The following is a 22025-nucleotide window of genomic DNA, read 5'->3' on the forward strand; positions in this document are numbered from 1 at the left end:
GACGCATTCTGTTATTTGTTTATTAAGATGCGCTTCCTCCGATATAGGCCTATCTACTCTGTTACTGAAGCCGCGTTTGCAGGGGAGCGGAGAAATCGAAATAAATACAAATAAAATAAATACAAAATACAAAACATATATATATATATATTAGTTTTGTATTTTGTATTTATTTCGATTTCTCACACACACACACTATATTATATACATATACACACACAAAAACAACCCACAAACACACACCTACATACATATAGAACTGTAAGCTATTATATTATTTTTATTTGAGAATCGCTCTGAAGAAAACCTCTGATAAAACTGGTACAATGGTTGTATTTTTATTATGACACCGGCATCGTGTGGCCGTATGTCCATGTGAGATTGTGGTGTGTGTTCTCCAGTCCAGGGACTCTGCGTCCTCCCATGGTGCTTTTCATGGCTTCACTGGATGGAGCTTGATGGAGCTACCGTTCACATTCTCCGTTTAGTTTCCTCTGACCTTTTCCAGTCGGTCCTACGCCCTCAGGATTTAACAGGCTGATAGTAAACTCTCTCTGCACAACTGTGCCATGTTCCCAGCGTCCTCTTTAATGAATGACCTGTTTTTAAACGGAGACAGGTAATATCTAGATATTTTGTGTACAGGTAAATATGCGCATATATACAAACTTATGTCGTATTCATTAAAGTGTTTGCATAAACAGTGCATTTTCAGTATAATTGCATATTAAAAACATCCAGCTAAGACTGGTCCTTTAGACACAGTCAGGCCGCCCCTGACAGAGTCCCGTAACAGCCAAGACACCTGCACACAGGACACAAGACTCCAGTACAGTCAGTCAACTGGCTTCAGAGTACATGAGAGCTCCTTGGAGTGGGTTGTTTGACAAACTGTAGCATGTATGGCAACTAAGTAGTGCAGCTATAGGCTTCTACCTAATAAAGTGATCACTGGGTGAATATCAATGCTTCACACATCCAGACCCACAGACCCCCAGGCCTCTATTATTTCCCTCTCCCAATACCCCTGACACAACACCTCAGGCAGCCATCAAGGCCTCCCTAAACTAAACTCAGGTGGGGCTATATTATTGTCTCAGTGACACTTTCATTTTAAACCTGTAAACTCTGGATTGCTGTTGCCTTAACCAATATTAACCTTGTCCTCAATCACATGACCAGTCTGCACATGGAAGGTGAGATCACATGACCAGTGCACAGCACTACAGAGGGAAGTAAGTGTGGACTAGAGAACTGGACTAAACTTAGGAGACCCTATTGGACTAGAGAACTGGACTAGGCCTAAGAGACTCTACTGGAGTAGAGAACTGGACCTTTTTAAAGTGTCACAGTAGTGAGCGTCACCATGTAGGTGAGCAGACTGGCCCGTCACAAGCATTGCGTACAGTTGATCAGCTCTGGCCTCCACCAGCTCTAACTTACAGTGGCTGGTCTAACCAGACCACATCTGCTGTCTTCACCCCGTTACAGAGACCATCAGTGAAGCTGAAGCTTTATGTGAAAAGGGTGTCAGACAAAGTTAGGACTCCACAAGCATCTGTCAGCAAGAGCCGAAGAACTGGGTGAGTGTGCCAAACTTTTAGCAAAGGTGGGTCACTCTCAGAATTCACTCCAGCTGCATTATTTAGCATACGGGGCACATACAGGACACAGAGGGTCACCAGAACCAAGACAACGTATGATAAACACACACAAACCTCATCACAGTGTCCTATTAACTCATCTGGTAGATCAAGGTTTTCGGTTCCTAGGGACACAGATTTGTTAGATATGTTTGTTTGTCAGATGATGAATTACGGCTACTAAAAAGGAACAATCCTGTTATCTGCGTAGATAGGGCCCTCTTTCGTACGGAGGATGTTTCACAATTGTGTAGTAACGTATCGAGTCCACTAGAGGGCGAGACGCGAGCTATAAATGGAAATGCCGTAAGTCACCGAGGAAGGAAACATTAAGAGCTCAATTGTTTCCTGAGTCCAACAGGGACGTGTGGCTTGACTCAAATCCTGATGGCTGGTACCGAGAAGGCAAACTCTTTCCCTTTCAGAAATATGATATTATTATATGTACAATTAATCACAGAAGAAGATCCAGTATTTTACATTTTACATAACCTTTAGGCGCTTCTTAAAACTCTGGTGCAGCACAGTGTGTGTGATGCTCTCTGAAACTCAACCCACCACATAAAAGACCTACAGGGCCGTGGATGTGCAGAGTTCTTACCTGGATGTGGAGGTAAAGGTGGTGGTGTTGGGTAGAGACTTAAAGAGGAGCTAGGGCAGCTGAGACCTCGAGGACGGGTGGGGTTATGTTCAGCTGGGACCTGGAGGACGGGTGGGGTTATGTTCAGCTTCCTCCTGTGCAAAGCCAAATCTAACAATTACCATATCCACCAGTCTCCTCCCACTCTCCTCCTCCTTGCTTCCTACACCTGCTCTGCCCACTCCTGTCCTAACTCCTCCTACTTCCCCTCCTAGCTCCTCCTACTCCCTCCCTAATCCCTAACTCCCACCCACCCCCGCCCTCTGTGGAGCTTTTTAATGTTCTATGCCAGTATCCAAGCATATGCTGTGCACCTCCCCCAAGGTACCAACCGGCATATTCTCTGTTGGGAAGCACTGTTAGCCAACACACACACACACCTCTATGTAGATTCACTCTTGTGGTTCTGCTCAGTTTTAGTCTTTTGACCCAATAAAGAAATCACACTGACATCTTTTTTTTTTTTTTTTTTTTGGTGAGGCTACTCAGAAGACCAAAATCCTGATGGGAAAAGTAACCAGACAGTATGTAGCAGACAAGAGGCTGAATGATACAAACACCACTGTGTTTTCTAACTAGTATACAAACACCACAGCGCTGTCTATCTAGTGTACAAACACCACTGTTTTCTAACTAGTATACAAACACCACAGCCTTTTCTAACTACTATACAAACACCACTGTGTTTTCTAACTAGTATACAAGCACTGTTTTCTAACTAGTTTGCAAACACCAGTGTTTTCTAACTAGTATACAAACACTCTGTTTCTAACTAGTACAGATACCACAGTGTTTTCTAACTAGTATACAAACACCACAGTGTTTTCTAGTATCCTTAATGAAGCATTGGCCTATTTTAAGTAATTCTGACATTTTCTGTGAAAGGCACTCTAGAGTAAATGTTGTCCTGTAATTGGCTTTTAATTCTTTTCACTTTATCTTCTTCTTATTAATCATCTCGTCCTCCTTAAAGTTTGGGAACCGTGGAGCTGACAGCAAAAATGCTGTGGTCTGGCTTAAAATAGAGAGAGGGAGAGAGAGAGAGAGAGAGACCGAGACCGAGAACCAGAAGCAGGCCTGGTGTGACATTTAAATCCTCCTACCCTGCCATTTGTGGCCAAAACCTCCATTTTTCCTCAGTTAGTCACACACACACGGCCGATATGCTGTTTCTGTGGATTCTTTGCTTCCACCTCAGCACAGACGTGAAGCACCGGGGTGAAGACAACCGGGGCTGTTGTTTGAGACATCGCAACACTTTGTCTTATGCACAAATCAAAATGTAGATTTGGAAATCTTTTGATTTGGTGACCTACACAAATGACTCATTCCTGCCAAATGAAGTGAGCAGACACCCTACAGACGTGGGCTGTAAAAACATGACCTCTGATGTACCGGACCACTCCTGCACAGACTCCAAGGGTCAGTAAAGAGAGGCTGCATCTAGTGTGAAAGAAGGCTGTCAGGAGGGGCAATTTCCAGGGGGTGGCAGTGGAATCCAGGCGTTGGATACCTTAGTCTGGGTCTACGTGACATGCGACTTTTCTAACGTCCCGACCTCACATAACATCCGTCACATGCACACGCTTACCGATGCACGCGCTGGATGACTGATAGGCCTCCCCGTCCGATTAAAGGCATGCTATGGAGAGTTGAAGAGCTCGCGGCGTAAACATTTGGGCACGCGGAGGGACTTCCACGGCTGTGTAGATGCGCACGGTTTGTTTTCCAAGCACACGAAGCTCCAGAGGGGGAGGGGGAGGGGGAGGGGGTGGTTTAAAAAAGAAGCCCACGGTGGACAGCACCAACTATAACAACTTTTCGTGGTATTTTCCTCTCAGTCGAGGGTTTCTATAGAGACGCCTCGTGCGGCTCGCGTGACGGGTCCTGCCTTGCGCGCAGGGTAACCAATGAGCGCAGGCAGTGAGGTGTCTGGTTACTCCCTGCGCGCTGAGCCACGACCAGCAGGACGCGGAGGGAAGACGGACACTACCCTCGGCGTAAACGCTCTGCACTTTTACGCTTGTTTGTGGGGTTTTTTTTTTTTTGGGGGGGGGTGTGGGAAACGGTTAATAAAAGTCATTTGGATGCATAACTGAGCTGTAAGTCGGCGCGATAAGTAAGAAGGAAACCGAGGAGCCGCGTTGATTTGACGAGAGAAGGCTGTGCTCGGCCGTGCACTGGCGAGACAAACCTTCCAGTCCAGAGCTGTGGATGTGAGGCTGGGAGCTCTGGAGGGACTGCTTCTTCAAACCTGTTACTAACCGGCTGCTTTATCAACCAGTAAGTTTGCCTTTGTGTTTGTACGGTTTAAGATGCTGTTCGAGACAACGTGTGTGTGTGTTGAACATTTCACACGCTATGGCGGACCCGTTAAACGTAACGTAACGTGAAGTGAAATGTCCAGGGTAATCTGACTCAAGGACAAGATTTCTTCCAATTAGGGGATGTCCCGCGTGTTTGTCCCAGCTAACAGCCCACGGTCCAGTTCTGCTGAGTTTTATTCCCAGTAGTCGTGCAGCGCCCAGTCCCTGAGAGAGAGAGCGCGCTCTCGGCGTGATGTTTGTAGCTTTAGTGCACTAAACATGCAAACTAGCCCCACAACAACTCCAGATATGAATCCCAGTTGAACTCGTGTGTTATTTGGTGCTGCTGGACTCCTGCGTGTAGTTAACACCGAGTGTGTTGCACAGTCTTTCTTTTTATTCGTATTTATTTATTTGAGGTGAAGTTGGCGCGTCCACGCCTGCGCCGCCTATTTATGCGAGGCTAAGGAATGTGGGCTGGTTGCTCTGTGTCCAAACACTCAGTTTGTTTGACTGGTTTGCTTCATTTTTAATGCCAATCACTCGTCACCAATTTCCACGCAGAGGGTGCGCCCAGGCTCCGCGTGCTCGTGCGTTAATTATAAGGTTATTTGACGACTAACTTGTAGTGCGACCTAGTTTATAATCACACGAAATTGGAAGATTCGTTTCTCATTTACTTAAAATCCAAGTTACTACTTTTTTTTCTGTTTTTAAAATCAGAGAATATGAACTACGGACGATTCTTAAGTCTCGTGCATGTGGCGTGCTGTATCAGAATGGGTTCACTGCATGCAGACCCAGACCGACTCGAGCGCGAGATTGCTGCATGCACACCCAGCCTGTGCAGTTATTTCCAGTATAGCCTTCATTTGCAGTCTGTTATACTCATTTAGGGGTTTTGTGCTTTGGCTGGTTTGGATAAGTTGGCCCACTATCCCAGACATCTTTAAGGCCAATAACCCTTTGCCTTTTGCTCTTGACTCGTTCTGTCCCAGTTTAGTGTTGAACTGAACTTCTCGTTTCTGGTGTTTGTGTTTGATGTTCCCAGGCTGGCATTGGTCGTGTTGGAAGATTTTCAAGGCTTGTGAGCTCCTCTCTAAGCTCTAAATTTTCAAACTTAACGGTAAGAGTAAGATGTGTTTGAAAGTTCAGAGTAAATCGAAATGTGTGAAGTAAAAAAAAAAAAAAAAAAAAAGAGAACCTAAGTGCTTGTTACAGGAACATTGCACCTTTTTTAAAAAGGATGTAGCTGGAAGGCTCACACACTGACCACTAGCTTAGTAAGGCATCCATCAAGGTCACGGACACCTGTGACCGTTCTGTGACCTTTCTTTACTGGTCACTGTGCACAATTCCACACATGCCATGAAGTGATATCTTTCATAACCTCGTAGTCTCGCCCAGTTTTAACAACTTGGTGTGTAGTAATGGTCAGAGCTTAATGGTCATTCCAAACCAGTTAAACATTAGCAAAACCCATCACTTCCAAATTAGACTTCAGGATGTTCCAGAAAAAGACCTGGCAAGCCAGCGCGAATGAACGTGAGCGCTGAGGTTTCCTGATCCGGATGCCACTGCGCTGCAAATCGAAGTGTTGTGACACGCCCATTTTAAACTCGTGGAGGGCGTGTTAATAAGCAGTCAAGTGAAGTCAAACACTTTGTGAAGGGGGGGAAGCTACACCCAGCCCTGTGTCTTTCTTTGTGTGTTGATCTTTGCTAAGTCAGTATGGAAGAACAGCTTTAGACAGACTGTGATTTTCAGCGAGATGAGTCCCACGCCATGGTCAGTGTCCCCAGTGGAAGGCCATGATGCTCCAGACCAGCAGTTTAGCAACAACTTTCCCCCTTGTTAGTTCTGCGAGCGCCATTAGTGACGTACACACCTGGGTTTTTGGACTTGTTACGTAAAGGCCTTTTACACGTTGGAACTAGCAGGTAGGGAAACGCTGCTCGGGTAGGCGCAGGAGCCGTGTGGGCTCAGGGACTCTTCCCTTAATCGCTGCTTTTAAATTCGGTAAGATGAACTTGTTTCAAGTTTGCGTACGGAATTTGACGTGGTCTTTGAGGAAAAGAAAAATGTTTTGCGTTGCGTCTGCTTCTGCAGTTAACGTGGAACTGCGTGATTTTACCGTCTCAGACAAACAAGGGAAAAGTGTGCCAGTCTTCCTGAATGGAGCCTTCCACTGCCCACACTCTGCTGCCAGTATTATGTGCCCACGAAGGAAATGCCATCCCTGTTCCACCGGAGTGAGCAGCGTCCGACTCTAGGTAGATGTCTGTTTCACTCCTGCTTCCCGCCCAGTTCACTCCGCAGCTTGGCTGAACACGTCCCAGCGAGGGAGCGTTCTGAGCGGCTCACCTTCGTGGCGGACCGCGAGGGCGGGTGGGTGGCCTGGTGCGCAACAGGCAGCAGGGGAAACTTATGCAGCCAGCTGCAACCTTTCTGGTTTTGTTAGCCTTTGTTTTGAAAGTTGATGGTGTTTAGCTGCATGTAGCATCATCATCACCACCACCACCACAGCCCTGTGTCGACCGGGTTCCTGGGTCCGTTCCCGGGTCGCGTCCTGGGGTGTCGACCGGGTCCTGGGGTGCTCTGTTCTGTGAGACACACAGCACATTCAAGGTCAGAACAGAACAGAACACTGAACAGTGCAGACTGGCTCACTTACATTTACAAACCCTTAAACAAACATTCAGTCCAGTGGTTGTGATTTGGAATAACACTGTAAAGTAGGATTGCTACTTAGAATGAAAAATCTACTTTTTACACCCATGCCATTAAGACATACCAAATGTTATCAGATGTGAAAAGTTGAGTGAGGAGTTCAGTGCTTAGCTGAGGAAACACCACCAGTTACTTTACGGCATAAGAGCATCACCGTTTCAGCGGTTAGGCAAACATCCTTGAAAGAGAAGCTTCACTCCCACTGCTTGCAGTAATCTCTAAAAAACCAGCAGTAGTGTGGCTATTCTGCATGGTGTTTTGAAGAGGCCCCTAATCCTGAGGTGTGACACATGGCTGGTGTTAGCAGACTCTGGCCTTCCTCTCTCTCTCTCTCTGGAGGGAGGGAGGGAGAAAAAATGAATACTGAGCATAAGGATGTTGGAACAAAAGGCAGTGGATGGAGAGAGAAACTGGTGTGTTAACCACAGCTCTCTGGTTATTGCACATGAACCAGTGAATTCAGAGGTGGGTGACACCAGTTCAACCATGCTGAGCGACCTGTTTGCATGACCTCTCTGTGCCCTCATAGTCCTGTTTGTCATCGTCAGACGACGTCTGACATGCTGCGGTGACTAACCTCAGTGAGTCCTTTAAAAATCACAGCTGATCTGTGAACTTGATAACGATAAATGAAAGCAAAACTTTGAAACATGTAGCTGAGGGGGGAATGAGTGAAATGAGAGAGAGAGCGCGGGTGAGGAGGAGGTGTGTATGAGTGGAGGGGAGAGAAACGCGTAGGAGACGGTGGAGGAACGTGTGAGACGGACCCACACTCGCGCAGTGCTCGTGATGAAGAGTGACGAACTCCTCTATAGCAGACAGATGACTCATGATGGGTCAGAAGTCAGAAACGTGACTCAGAGAAAAATGTGCTATTGTATCACTCCCACTTTGACTCCGGGGGTCTCTGGCTTTGAACATTGAGGACTTCCTGTGCTAATACACTCGAACTGTTTAAGCCGCCGAGGACGTCGGTCAGGTGTGGTGTTACAAGCGCGGCGCTGATCCGCGCGGTGGTGGGCCGGCGCTGCGTCTGAAGAATGCTGCCAGACGTTTGGTGTGGTGTCATGCTTCTTTATTTTGTAACCTACATACTGGTTACTCAGACATACTCAGTCAACCTTGAGGGACTGCTGGCCCTGAGCCTCCAGGAGGGGAGAGGGGGAGGAGATGGCCAGGCTGCACTTCACTTACCGTAGATGATGTTACCCAGTCAGGCCTCCAGCGAGTGTGCCTTCAGCAGGTTGCGTCGTAGGTTGCCCGCGAGGTCGTGTTCTGTATTGCTACATATTGTAGCAGTGATGTGCTTTTCGTTGTATCCAAATCTCTTTAAAGGTTAAAGCTTATCTGTTCTATTTTAGCCAAAGTTATTTAGGTTCTTTGGATCATGTGATCTGTCAGAACAAACCTACAAAAACCTGTCTGAGATTTTCAGAAAGTCAGCATGACGCAAAGAATACAGTTGAGTTATTCGAGAGAGATTTGCATGTTGTGGCATCTGAAAAGCCAGTATTGTGATCATGATTAATGGGGTTGTGTATAATGTAGTTTGAGAATCTCAATATTGGCGAGAACAATTCATAAGCAGTTTGCAAATACTGACGTCTGTATTTCTTTCTCTGAGCGTTTAAGATTAAATTTGTCATGGCTCAGTACAAGTACAAGTAAACCAAACTCTCATATCCCAGCGCCTCAGGGCGCAGGGTCACACAGGGTCAGCCGCTGTACCGCACTCCTGGAGCTGAGAGGGTTAAGGGCCTCGATCAGGGACCCAAAAGTGGCTCCGTGGCTGAGTAAGGACTTGAACCCACAACCTTCTCTGATGGTGTAGTGCGTAGGCCTCGGGGCTATCAGTGCCACTGTCTTTCCTACCATGTCCATCCCTGGAGCTACAGACCCCCAGCACAGCCCTGTTGTGTGGGAGGAGTTGCGGGTTGAACGGAGGGCATCTCGCCTGAGTGTTAAAGGTGTGATGTGTCAGTGGAAGGTCAGCTGATCAGGCCCAGCTGTGCTCGAGAGAGAGAGAGATGAGGAGATTTGCTGGAAGAAGCTGTTGGATAGCAGGCTTGCTCTGCGGTTCCTGGCAGTCACACACCCAAAAAATTTTTTTCGTCTCTGCTTACTGGTCTGTTTTTAGAATTACAAACGATTTTAACAGCACCAACCACATATTAACATTAGCAGAAAGTCAGACGACCTCTCTGCTGCTCGGTGATCTTCTGTCAGAAATGGATTGTTTTTAATCACTCGGAGCACGTCGCTTAAAGTTTATAGGGTGTGTGTGTATGTGTGTGTGTGCACCAAAGGCTTGTGTGAGAATGGAAAGGTTTGTTTGAGAGGGCTGCTATCCATGGCATTCCTGGGAAAAGCAGAAAGTACTTGGATCATCTGCCGGAGGAGTTAGCGTGTGCTGGCTCTGTCGCCTGCCGGAGGAAGGCTAATTCCTTTTTAAGGATTATGTTTCCTGAGTCCAGGAAAGTTACCTTACGGACCAACACGAGTCTGGCTAACGATCACACTTAAGGATTATTGTTGTGTGTATTGCCCCCGCCCCCCGAGACTGTGACCAATCTCTGACCCTAACCTTATCCATTGTTAAAACCACCCCCCACCCAGCTGAGCCCTGTAGGAATATCTTTTCAACCAGACTGCACCACACACGCACACACAGACGCGCACACACACACCCCTCCCTCGACAGAGAAGTGGGTCTCTATACTCCTGCTCCAGAACTACAGCAAACGGAGAGCTATCCTCCAACACCACACCAGGAATGTGTGTTCTGACGCGTCAGTCTAAAATTCACTGAGTTTGGGTGTTTGTCACCCCTGAGCAAACTGCAAATGGGTTCTGACCCTACAGACATTTTGCCAGCACAGTTGATGGTTGTAAGGCTCTTGGCTGTGTTGGGTAACTGGGCTCAACACCTCCATGACACGATCGGCCCCGTGATGGGGCAGTGGGAATGAGCAGGACCTCCTCACCATGGCGGAGGAAGGGGGAGAGGCCCGACGTTCCATCGTGCAGATCTGCCGGAGTAACAAGGGGTGTAGGAAACGCAATCACCTTCCGTCACCGCTTACTGGAACACGAAAGATGGGGGTAGAGGGGGCGGGGCCTGGGAGAAGGAGGGAGGGAGAGATGAAAGGCCAGGAATGAAAGAAGGGAGGAGAGGGAGGGGTAAAGAGAGTGAGTGGTTTGGTTTGGTTTTTTCTTCCCCTGCCTGGTCGTGTGTAATCTCGTAGATTCAGGGCCTCCTATGCACTGCCTGCATCGCAGCACTTGGGAGCTGCCTGCAGATGTAAGCACCTGCGGTGTGTGTGTGTGTGTGTGTGTGTGTGTGTGTGTGTGTGTGTGTGTGTGTGTGTGCTGAATGAGGTACTGAGAAGGGGAATGGCAATGGCCCGGCTCCCAGCAGGCTGTGTGGTGATGCCACAATGGCAGAACTAACTAGCCAAAGCGGGCTTGGGGAGCAAGTACGTGGTTTAACGGAGCCAGGCTCGACCCGCGGTTTCAGATTAATAGTCACACTGTCGTGTGTTAGATGCGGGGCCCCACAGAGATGTCCTCCGCCCCTTCTCAGCATTTATTTACTTTCACTTTAGCTTTATAAACAGATTTATACGGCCTGCTGTCTGTGTGATGCTAATGAATCCTGTGAGCATGTGGTCAGTAGACATGGAGTTTGTCTCTAAAGACAGGAGGTGCGTGCTGTGCAGTACGCGGGTTCAGAGAAGCGTGTCCTGTATTACAACCATGTTATTGTACTAAAAAAAAAAAAAACCAGATGCTTTCTGGTTTCTGCAGCCTTTCCTGGGAGATCGCCCCTTCTTGTGAGGAACTCCTACATTTTGCTTGTGTAACTTGTGTCTGTGTGTGTGTGTGTGTGTGTCTGTGTCTGTGTGTGGTTCGCAGGCACCATGCACGTATCTCTGGCCGAGGCACTGCAGGTGCGTGGAGGTCCCCTGCAGGAAGAGGAAGTCTGGGCCATGCTGAACCAGAGTGCCGAGACGCTACACGAGCTCATGCGCAGAGGTGAGCCGCTGCACGCAGGCTGCTGATTGGCCCGTTCCCTTGATGGCTGCATTACAGCACATGACAAACGTATCTGTAGAATGTAACTTTTTAAAAGTAAAAAATAACTTGTTTGAAATTCAGATCCATAGCTAAGGAAATGTGAGCTCAGCTGGAATTCATAAGAGAGATTGTCTGTGGAATTTAAAACATTTTTTCTTTGTGTGTTCTTTGTGAACATTGCTGCTCTGTGACGTTTCCCAGAATTGCGCTTTTCTGAGTCACTGAAGAGAGGTCATGAAGTCTCTGGTTAACTGTCCCTCATCACTCCCTGCTTCCTCTGAGGTTTTGCTGTAACCTTCCCTGCTGTTCTGATCATTCCGGACCATCGACCTCTTGCTTGCTTTGGAAATGCCATGCTGGGCAACGTGACCTCATGCACATGGCTGAACCACCAACACGCAGCTTGGTGTTTTGGCTCAAACTGAACTCGGACTCGTTTGACATGTCGCACCACGGATAATAGGACGTTAGGATCATCTTGTCTTTGTGCCACAAAGATTTACAAAGACAAGATAATCCCTTATAATTGACTCAAAACAGCAAGCAACAACGCACCGATTTTTAATGAACAGAACAGATACAGCTTCCCAGGAGAGGAGCACTGGTATTCCACACTCGGCCATGCTAGTGGGAGAACCAACCAACGGGTCCATCACTCAGGAAGAGCCATCTGTGCCCACTCCTGGAGCGGAACAGGAGGGGTGATGGACAACCCGGAAGCAAAGACACGGAAGGAGCAGAGTTCCTAGAATGAAGTCTGTAGCAGGCTGGAACATAAAGGGTTAACAGAAGTTCGAATATGGTCTCGCTCTGACTGGGATGAGTCACCAACCCAGAACCGGAGTTTCTCCACATCCAGCCTCTGCGTGGTTCATTTTTTTTTATGTTGCCAGGTGACCTGCGTGGAATGTTGCTTTTATAGGTGAAGTGCCGGTGTTGGTGAACCGTTCACCGCTGGGAGCACTGAGAGTGCTGGACAGACATCACCTTGGCTTCGATTTTCATTTGTAAACATTCCTCTCTGTTGTCGTCCTCTCTCTCTCTCTCTCTCTCCCCTGCTAAAAGGGGCACTCTCTCCCGGGCTCCAGTTCGCTACCAGACTGAGGCACGTTGCTGGGCCGTGTCTCCGAGCTTTTCACCATCCGTCCATGACGGTCTGAAACAGATGCCCCCATACCTGCTGCAATCATCCCCTCACCATGGTGCCACCCTTCCCATACTGCACTGATGCTGTTTTCTCTACATCAGTGTTTTTGAATTTTGGCCGCAAATCTCCATTTTTATGTCATCTGACTACAAAACCTTAAACCTCGCGCTTTCGCTGGGTCAGATGTTGGCCTCGATGTTGTTTTTCTTCTTTACTGGTCTCTGTCTAGCCACCCTCCGGTACAGGTTTGCTGTCTGTAGACTTCCTGCTATTACTGACCAGAGCTGCTTCACTTCAGTCTGTCTCTGAACACCGTGACTCCTTCAGGGTGCCGGTTGGTCTCTCTGAGGTCTCCCCCGTAAGTCCCCTCCCGCCCTCACGCTGAGTTTTGAAGGCCGTGTCTGGGTCGGATGATGCACGTTCCGTTTCCTCCCAGTTGCTCCAGTGGTTCTCGCTGGGACGTTCAATCACTTGGCTGTTATTTTCACCTCTTTTCTTGTCTTGTGCGTGTCTATAACTATTTCCCAGAATGCTCGCTGCTTTGATTGTATAGGCCAGGTTATTCTTTATGGAAATGTAATTCTCTTTCTCACAATAAGTGGTTCAGACATTTGTCATCCTTCACTGGAATTGCTGATATGTACAAAGCTGTTCAAAAGCTGGTTCCTATGTGCATGTATACGCCCTCTTACACGCGCGCACACACACACACACACACAGTAATTAAGTGATTCATACTCATTTGAAGGCTCAAAGTTGCAGAAATAGCATTAAAATGACATCGCTTCAGAACAGTTCAGTCCCTGAGGTGTTCCACCGTTTGGAGTCGTCGGAATGAGGCGCGAACCATGGTGCTTTAGACTTGAAATGTTTGGACCGTGTGCACACGTCATGGCAGCCAGCACAGAAACAGACCGCGGATCCGGCAGGAACACCACGGCAAAAATTCCCTTCCTGTTCTTTTTATCTGGAGCAGTCAATGGCCGGTCTGTACTGAGGAAAAAGCACGTCTTGTTGCTTGAAGAATGGAGGGCTTGATCACGGACACGTAACGGGATTGATGTGTTATTGAACACGCCAATTGTGTGCCGGGGGAAATGCCTGCAGCTTCATCGTGGAACATGGGCATATTTTCCATTCGTTCTTTCATTCCCAGCATTCCTCAATAAACCCAAACATCATAGTGTTGCCAGTCGGTCTCGGAATGTTCCAGGAAAAAAGAAAATGGATGAGTCACCAGTAAGAATGGGAGAGAACGTTCCGGAGCCTGTTGGATAGGGTTTGCTTGCTCAGCGTCCCCTCTCGACCCACGGAATCAGGGAACATGCGTATCTCTCCTGTTTCGGACACATTGGAGTCCTCTGTGAGCGCCGCCGATGAACATGGCGGTTACAATTCCGCCACCCTCCCCGGACGCTGTCAGCCACAGCACGGATTTCACTTTCAAACCTCCCTTTACTTGTTTTGGTGCAACATTCACCTCTGTTTGACTTCACTGTTACTAATAACATGGTTTGTTTATTTATTTTGTTTTAAAAAAATCTTGGTTCAAGTACCGGGTCCCTTGTCTGCGGCCTTTTCTTGAACGTGTGGGAGACCGGGGGAGGGTGGGTGTCTGCCAGAGAAGGCGCTTGTTAACTTTGATCTTAAGAAAGCGCCTGACTTTATTTTGGAACGGAGCAGTCTAGCGAGTTAACTCTTTTATCACCCCCTCATGGTTCTGCTGTCGTCTCGGTGTGTCTCACCACATTCCGCACGACCCCTCGGTTCGCTTTGTGCAGTAAATGCCCGCTTCATTTAAATCACCCTAATGGTGATGAGCTTACTGTGTGTGCAACACACCCCCCCCCCCCCCCCCCCCCGTGACGCCAGTGTGCCCCTTTTCCAAAAATGGCGTCCGTGGGTGGTTGATGCTCAGAAGCGTAGGAACAGGCCCATGTCTGTCTGCCGGGCCGACCCGGCCCGCCCTCTCTCCGCTGATGAAGGCTGGGGATGAGTGTGCCGACCCTGCAGACAAAGCCCTCTTTGACACTCGGGCCCACCAGGTTGCTGGCGCTGTCCAGACCGGTGCCAACCTTTCTGGACTACCGACCGGCCGATCTCTGAGAGAGGCTGGCCCCTCGTCTCTTCGGAGGAGGCGCTAAGAACGTGCTTCTCACAGCTAGAGGGGTCGTGACCCAGAATCCGTCACCCTCCATTCCAGGGGTGAAGGTGAAGAAGCTGACGATGTAGCTGGTTTGCTATTTGTCGCAGGAGAGGCGCACGCCTTATCTGGCCTCGATTAGTCATGGCTGCCCAAGTCTGGCAGGCAAAATCCTTTGTGAGGTTCAGAGTATACAGAAGAGTCATGTCTTTTTTGTGCCATGTCTATGGGACCAGCATTAAGCAGACACTAAGATAACCCCCCCCCCCCCCCCCAGATGAGTTAATGGGGGGTGGGGGGGGCAGGATTTCAGTGTTTTTCTCTACTCTCCATTGTTTCATACAAAACAGCTGATCTCAAAGTGAAGCTCTGGCAAACTGAGAACATCCATGTTATTGTTCCAGGGAAATGTTTACAAAATGACCCCAGTTCCAGATCTCTAAGATCCCTATTTCTTTCTCCACCGCCACAAAGTGTATTGAGGACATAACCTGCATGCAGATGATGACGCAACACCACAAACGTCATCTTCATCTTCTCACCCTTTTCACACCCCAAAGCTGACCTGAGAGTTTAGCTCTGACACCTGACCAGGTAACCGAGGACTTCGGTAGCGCCTGGTCCTGGTTGAGAGGGTTGCGTCGGGTTGTCGGCCTGCGCTGCAGAGCACTGTGTGTCCAGCCCTGATGCACAGCCCAATTTCTTTAGTTTTTCCTGTTAAACGACAAAACAGTTCTGTTGCGCTCTCTGTGGGGCTTGGAGTGATGGGGGTTATGACTGCTGTGCTCTGATTCATTTTCTCTCTCTCTCTCTCTCTCTCTCTCTCTCTCTCTCTCTCTAAGACCGACTGGCACGTTGACTCTACAGCTAAGCTCTAAGATATGAGCAGTGTTGTAGATGCTAATTCACTTCAGAAGGATGCACCAGATCCCCTCTGTGTGCTAGGAGCACGGTCCGGACCTTTTGTGTGCTAGGAGCACGGTCCGGACCTCTGTGTTCTGAGTGGTTGGTGTGTGGGGTTCGGACCGTTGGGACGAGCACGCTGAGATCAGGTTTCTACAGAACAGCGCTGCTGTGGCCACCAGGACACCACAGGAAACGCATGTTTACTTGTTGAATTCCAGCACATTAAAACGGAGCAGAGTGAATTTCAACCTTGAGAATTCAGGCTTTCCTTTCCTGGTTTGTTAAGAGAAAAGCAGTTATGAAACTTATTCTTACCCCAGAGAGAAATTTTGGAAGTAAAAATCAAATTTTTTTGGTTGTGAGAGGGTGAGGGTTTTCTCTGGTGTGGTGCTCAGTATGGGTGGCAGTTTCCATGTGTTTAAAGGAAAAATGCCTTCGACCTTCTGGAACAGTAAACGCGATGTTATCTTTCTCCTTTTTGTGTGTGTGTGTGACACACAGTCATTGATTAGGTCATGTATTGCTCACTTTGGCGTATAGCATGTTTTCACAGTATGATTGTGTGAGTGTGTGTGTGTGTGTGTGTGTGTGTGTGTGCTGGTTTGTTTAGTTACGTAAACAAGACTGTCCTCCAGGTTGTCACCGTCTACCTCATTCCCTTCCTTTTCTTTCCAGCTGTTTACTTTTTGTTTGTTTATTTGTTTGCTTGTTGTCTTCCCTGCAGACCCCTCTGCCCTGGGCTTCATCATCTCACCGTGGTCCCTGCTCCTAATGCCTTCCGGAAACGTCTCCTTCACGGACGAGAACGTGACTCAGCAGGACCTGCGTGCGTTCACCGCCCCGGAAATGCTGGAGGGACTGGCTCTGTCCTCGCTCTCCGACATAGAGAAGGTACAAGGAGCGTAGGAGACCCCGAGAAACGCCTTTCAGTAGGGACCAGGGAGAGCCCGAGACACGACCTTCTGTTGAGTTCATGTTGAGTTACAGGATGGTCTGATTCTGAACTTGTGCACTGTGCAAGTGAAGTTACCCAACTGATGGGGCAACGCCCCAAAATGTTAAACTGAACCTCCGCAACCACATTTGTTTTTTTAAATATTTCTGTTTCTCATCTTTTATAAATTTGTAAAAGTTTGTCTCCATGACGTTTTGCCAGTGTGTTGGAGCATTAGCTTCTGGTCTCTTAGAGCAATCCAGGAGTCTTCTGCATTCTTTGGCAAACCTCAAGTTACTCTTTCTGCCAGAGAGAGAGAAATGACTCTCTCTCTCTCTCGCTCTCTCTCTGGAGTGTGCAAGATCATGCTTCGGAATAAGGGGGAACATGTTAGAGGTGTGGGTGTGTCGACACACGTGTATATACACACACACACACACATGCGCGCACACACAGTTCTCCTTCCTATCAAACGCTGTTTAATTGCCAGCATGGAAGTATCTGTGCATGTGATCTTCCTTTTTTCCGGTATCATCACAATCCAGTCTCCGTTTACATGCCTGTTTTTTTTAATACCCTTTGTTTCAACTTTGACTGCCTGTTTGAAATGTCTGGCAGCGGGTTTTCCAGCACACACTCGTTCAAAGCCCAAGTCGGAATCCCTCCTCTGGTCTAGCGCGCCAGGATGGTGAATGTGCACGTGTAAACGCACAGTTGGGGTCATCCAGCACACTCATTCAGTCAGTTAAAACCGCTCTGTTTCACTTCCTGTCTACCTTTTTCTCCTCTCCCTCGTCCCTTTAATTCAACCTTCCCGCTGACCTTGACCTCAGACACTGTGGCTGCTAGTTAATCATTACCAGCATCATTATCGGTTGTGTCTTTTGCCCTTTGACCTCCAGATGCACATGTACTCTCTTGGAATGACACTGTTCTGGGGCGCGGACTACGAGATTCCGCAGTGCCAGGTGAGGTCCCGCCGACACCACGCCCGCCGGACCACCTGGGTGTTCCGATGGGTTGGTCAGAATAGTTGTGAAGGGTTTGCAGTTTAGGTTTGAGAAACTCTTGGTGGAGTAACTCTGAGCTGGACAGTGTTTTGGACAGCATGTTCCCTGGAACAGGAAGGACTATTAATATATTTTGGATAATAATGTATGTGTGTGTGTGTGTGTGTCAGCCCATGGAGCTGAGTGAGCACGTAAACAGCATTCTGCTAAAGCTGTGTGACGACTCCACCCTAACGCGCCTCTCCACCCGCTCCCTTCTGGACGCCTGCAGCACACACATCCGCAACTCCACCTGCGACCCCGCCTTCGCCTACGTCCGCCGGCTGGTGCGCCTGGTCCTTGGCAGCCTCTCTCAGGTGTGCCCTCTTCCTCTTCATCTCTTTTTCACTTCTTCATTCTTCTTTTCCATCTTTCTTTCTTTCCTTCCTCCCTCTCCATCGTTATGCGGAGCTACTGGAAGATCGGGACTTTGATCTGTTCTAGCCGGAGTGACATGCCTGTATGAGATTTCTCACCCTTGGACAACCTTGAGACAAAGAAAGATCTGTGTCTCAGTGTCTTGTGTTAAATATTCTCCTGGTTTCTCCTAAAGTGAGCTGTGACCTCAGTGCAGTACATAAAGGTCTGTGTACCAGGTGCTGAGTGACAGAGGAAGGCAGAGTGGATTGTTCTCGTTTATTCTAGCGTCAGGTGGTACACGAGTCACTCATTAATGTGCAAAATTAAATCCTTTGTTTTTTTTCAAGCGAAAACTTCTCATTGGGTTATAATGTTGTCAAACGTGTTTTTACATATTGAATATTTTGGACATATTGCACCAAAAAGGGAGGAGCTATGACCTCATTGCACCTGAAGACTGAATAAAAAAGGCGGTGTCTGTGATCATTCTGAGGAACGTCACGGTGTCAGCCGGCATGGGGCTGGGACGTCGTAAAAATTCCCATGAAGTCCAGCCTGATGGTTCGGACAGTGAAATGGATGCACGTCGGCTTTCAGAACCACACATGCAAAGTCTGATCCAGTATGTCATACAAATCATGAACCTGTGGCTCAGAACAGACAGAAGCTTCCAGCTGGGGCCACTTTTCCCTGCTGTGTGAGCCACACAGCTGCAGCGTGGCGATGTCCCGCCCGACACGCGCAGCATCACCTCCACTCACGCGTGGGAGGTGAAGCCCAGGCGTCTCACTGCCGCTGTTCTCTCCTCCCCGGTTCCCTGCCAGCCCTCCGTCTGTACCAGAGCCGTGTGTGTTTCCACCCTTACTCGTGCTGAGTCAGGCTTTTCTGTCTCCCTTCTTTCTCTGGGTTCCCCCTCACCATGCGATATATAGATAGATATAGATATATATAGGTGTGTGTGTCTGTGTATTATTTATTTATCTATTTATTTATTTATTTATTAGATAGATTGTGTGTGTGTGTGTGTGTGTGTGTGTGTGTGTGTGTGTGTGTGGTGTATATATATATATATATATATATATATATATATATATATATATATAATTATTTATGTGTGTGTGTAATATATAGATAGATAGATGGATAGATAGATGTGTGTATTATTTTTATTTATTTATATATATATATATGAGAGAGATAAATATATAAATTATTTGTGTGTGTGTAATGTGTGTGTGTGTGTAATATATAGATAGATAGATATGTGTGTATTATTTATATTATATATATATATATATATATATATATATATATATATATATATATATAATAATGAGAGATATAGATATGTGTGTGTGTAGATAGATACAGATACAGATATATAGATAGATAGATAGATGTGTGTGTGTGTGTATTATTTTTATTTATTTATATATATATATGAGAGATATAGATATATATAAATATATATATATATTTATATATATCTATATCTCTCATATATATATATATATATATATATATATATATATATATATGAGAGATATAGATATATATATATATGAGAGATATAGATATATATATATTTATATATATCTATATCTCTCATATATATATATATATCTATATCTCTCATATATATATATATATATATATATATATATATATATATATGAGAGATATAGATATATATAAATATATATATATTTATATATCTATATCTCTCATATATATATATAAATATATATATATATATATATAAATATAAATAATACACACACACCTATCTATCTATCTATCTATCTATATATATCTATCTATATATCTATCTATATATATATATATATATATATATATATATATATATATATATATATAAATATAAATAATACACACACACCTATCTATCTATCTATCTATCTATATATATCTATCTATATATCTATCTATATACACACACAAACATATCTATACCTATAGTCTATATGTTTGTGTGTGTGTATATATATATATATGGAGATGGATGGATAGATAGATAGATCTGTGTGTGATCTGTGTGTGTGTATATGTATGTATATAACACTTCTATTTTTTTCCGTAGTCTCACCCTTCTAGTCTCTTTCGCACACATACACACACACACACACACATTCCCTCATCACTCTTTCAGTCTCTCACTGTGTGTGTGTGTGTGTCTAGCTGGATGGCTTACTGTCTCAAACGGAGAGGGACTCCCTTCCTGAGAGGAGTAAGGAGATTCGAGAGAGACTGCACGGAAAAGGGCTGCCTACAGGTAACACACACACTTCTGTCAACGTTGTCACATTCCCAAGACCCTCGACTACACTCTGAGCTCAGTTTCTGTTGACGTCTCTCCTTGTGTCAGATTTGATCGCTTCACTTCATGTCCTGAGTGGTGACAGCAGTGGTGTGAAGGCCACTCTGCCCCCCCCCCCCCCCCCCCCCCGGCATATCCAAGCTTGTCTTTTAGACTGAAATTCCTTTCCTCAGGCCTGAATCGGATCTTTTCAATTGCAGATCGGATTACATTTGTGCGCCTGTCAGGAATGTATTGCAAGCACATCCAGCTACGCTGAGAACTCACGGAAGATCCGATCTGTTTGCCGCTCAGGAACCCTGAGTCATTTAATTCCAGAACCGAAGCTGGAACGTTCCAGAATATCAAGCTTATTATTGAACATAATGAAATGGAATAACTTGTTCCCAGATGCGAGTGTACCGCTGAGTCCTGTCATTCCACATTCCGCCATCTCTTTCGGTTTTGCGTCCGTTCCCCATATAGCAACGTGCTTCACTAGGTAACACGCTGAAATGTCACGATTACTGTATCATATTCAGTGTACTCATACACTTACAGCTGTCTAGGAACTACTGTGATATTTGCATGTTGGTACATAATAAATGTTGATGTCCAAATTATGGCCCTTAACGTCGGAGGGGTCGTGGAGTGCGTGTTGTGCTCCATGGTGTTGCATCTCCCTGCCACTGGGGCTGCTGAGTCATGCTTCATAATTCATACTGTACAGTAGCACTGGAGTAAATCGCACTGGAGTAATTGACATTGTAGTAAGTTGAATTGCAGAGTTGGACGTGGCGCTGGAGTGATTTAGCAGAGAGTAAACGCTTATCTAAGAGCTTTCTTAATTCCGTGCTTTGTGTAAACAGCACGGCCCAGACAAGCCCGGGCGCACACACGCCTGCCACTGGTTTGGTTTGGATATTTTCCCCTCTGTGTGTCCAGACTCTGCCCCGGGGGGAGGGTTGGCGGGTAGGAGGGAAGTACTGGATTTTTCTGTGGCGTCTCACACCTGTGACACCTGAACCCCAACAATCCACCCCCCTGCTGGTGGCTGACGCGTGTGAGAGGTTCAGACCAAGAGCAGATGAAGATATCGAAGGAAGGGCTCTAGAGGTCAAAGGGCGGGAGGGAGAGCGAGGGCTCTAGAGGTCAAAGGGCGGGAGGGAGTGCGGGCTCTAGAGGTCAAAGGGCGGGAGGGAGATCGGGTTGTAGAGGTACAGTTTTCCCACCTTGCTCCATCTTTCATGGTTCAACCCTTAATCTTTGAGGTTTAACCCTTAATCTTTTCTTCCAAAACGAAGAAAATGATTTTTTTCCCCCCTCTACTGATGAGTATAAAATTCCACTCAATTAAGATATTCTTTTCTCCTACTCTCTGTCCCTGCTCCGCCCAAAGAGCAGTGTGCAGATGGACAAAAGTCTTGATGAGCGTCACACCGCAAACCAGAAACGCAGTTTAATTTTGGAAAATATGACCAGTTCTTCCCGGCGGTTTACTGAGCTGCTGTGCGTTTTTTTTTGTTGTTGTTGTTGTTGTTGTTTTTTTTTTTTTAAATACACCCACAGAGAACATAAACAAGGCCTGGCAACTTATGTAAGCTTGGCTGGGGACTAACTACACAGATATTTCCTGCTCCACAGAGTCTCTCTCTCTCTCCCTCCCTCTCTCTCCCTCCCTCTCTCTCTCTCCCTCTCTCTCTCTCTCTCTCTCTCTCTCTCTCTCTCTCTCTCTCTCTCTCTCTTTCTTTTCTGAGGACTGGATTGCTTGTG

General features: G+C 46.7%; 1 protein-coding gene and 1 long non-coding RNA gene across 8 annotated transcripts in view; one reads left to right on the forward strand and one right to left on the reverse strand.

The window, feature by feature from the left end:
* Positions 1-248: 248 nt before the first annotated feature.
* Positions 249-4052, reverse strand: LOC145658935 (uncharacterized). Of its 3 annotated transcripts, none has more exons than XR_014124819.1 (3): positions 3875-4052; positions 2245-2344; positions 249-599 (listed from the first exon to the last, which is right to left on the reverse strand). It is a non-coding gene; the product is annotated as an uncharacterized LOC145658935 (long non-coding RNA). The 3 variants fall into 3 exon arrangements; XR_014124820.1 differs by having other exon boundaries at positions 2245-2375; XR_014124818.1 differs by having other exon boundaries at positions 2245-2378.
* Positions 4053-4115: 63 nt separating this feature from the next.
* Positions 4116-22025, forward strand: part of ptpn13 (protein tyrosine phosphatase non-receptor type 13) — a 49112-nt gene continuing 31202 nt past the window's right edge. For 2 of the 5 annotated variants that reach the window (XM_081718911.1, XM_081718913.1), the window contains exons 1-6: positions 4122-4566; positions 11235-11354; positions 16317-16483; positions 17429-17494; positions 17707-17892; positions 20135-20228. In XM_081718911.1, coding sequence (XP_081575037.1) covers positions 11240-11354; positions 16317-16483; positions 17429-17494; positions 17707-17892; positions 20135-20228 — 628 coding nt within the window. In that variant the 5' untranslated portion in view covers positions 4122-4566; positions 11235-11239. Of the gene's footprint in view, positions 4567-11234; positions 11355-16316; positions 16484-17428; positions 17495-17706; positions 17893-20134; positions 20229-22025 lie in introns of all 5 variants that reach the window. The other 3 variants (XR_014124817.1, XM_081718912.1, XM_035526888.2) reach the window with 3 other exon arrangements.

This window comes from Electrophorus electricus, chromosome 8 (assembly GCF_041902795.1).
Source record: "Electrophorus electricus isolate QZ-2024a chromosome 8, ASM4190279v1, whole genome shotgun sequence".
Lineage (NCBI taxonomy): Eukaryota > Metazoa > Chordata > Actinopteri > Gymnotiformes > Gymnotidae > Electrophorus > Electrophorus electricus.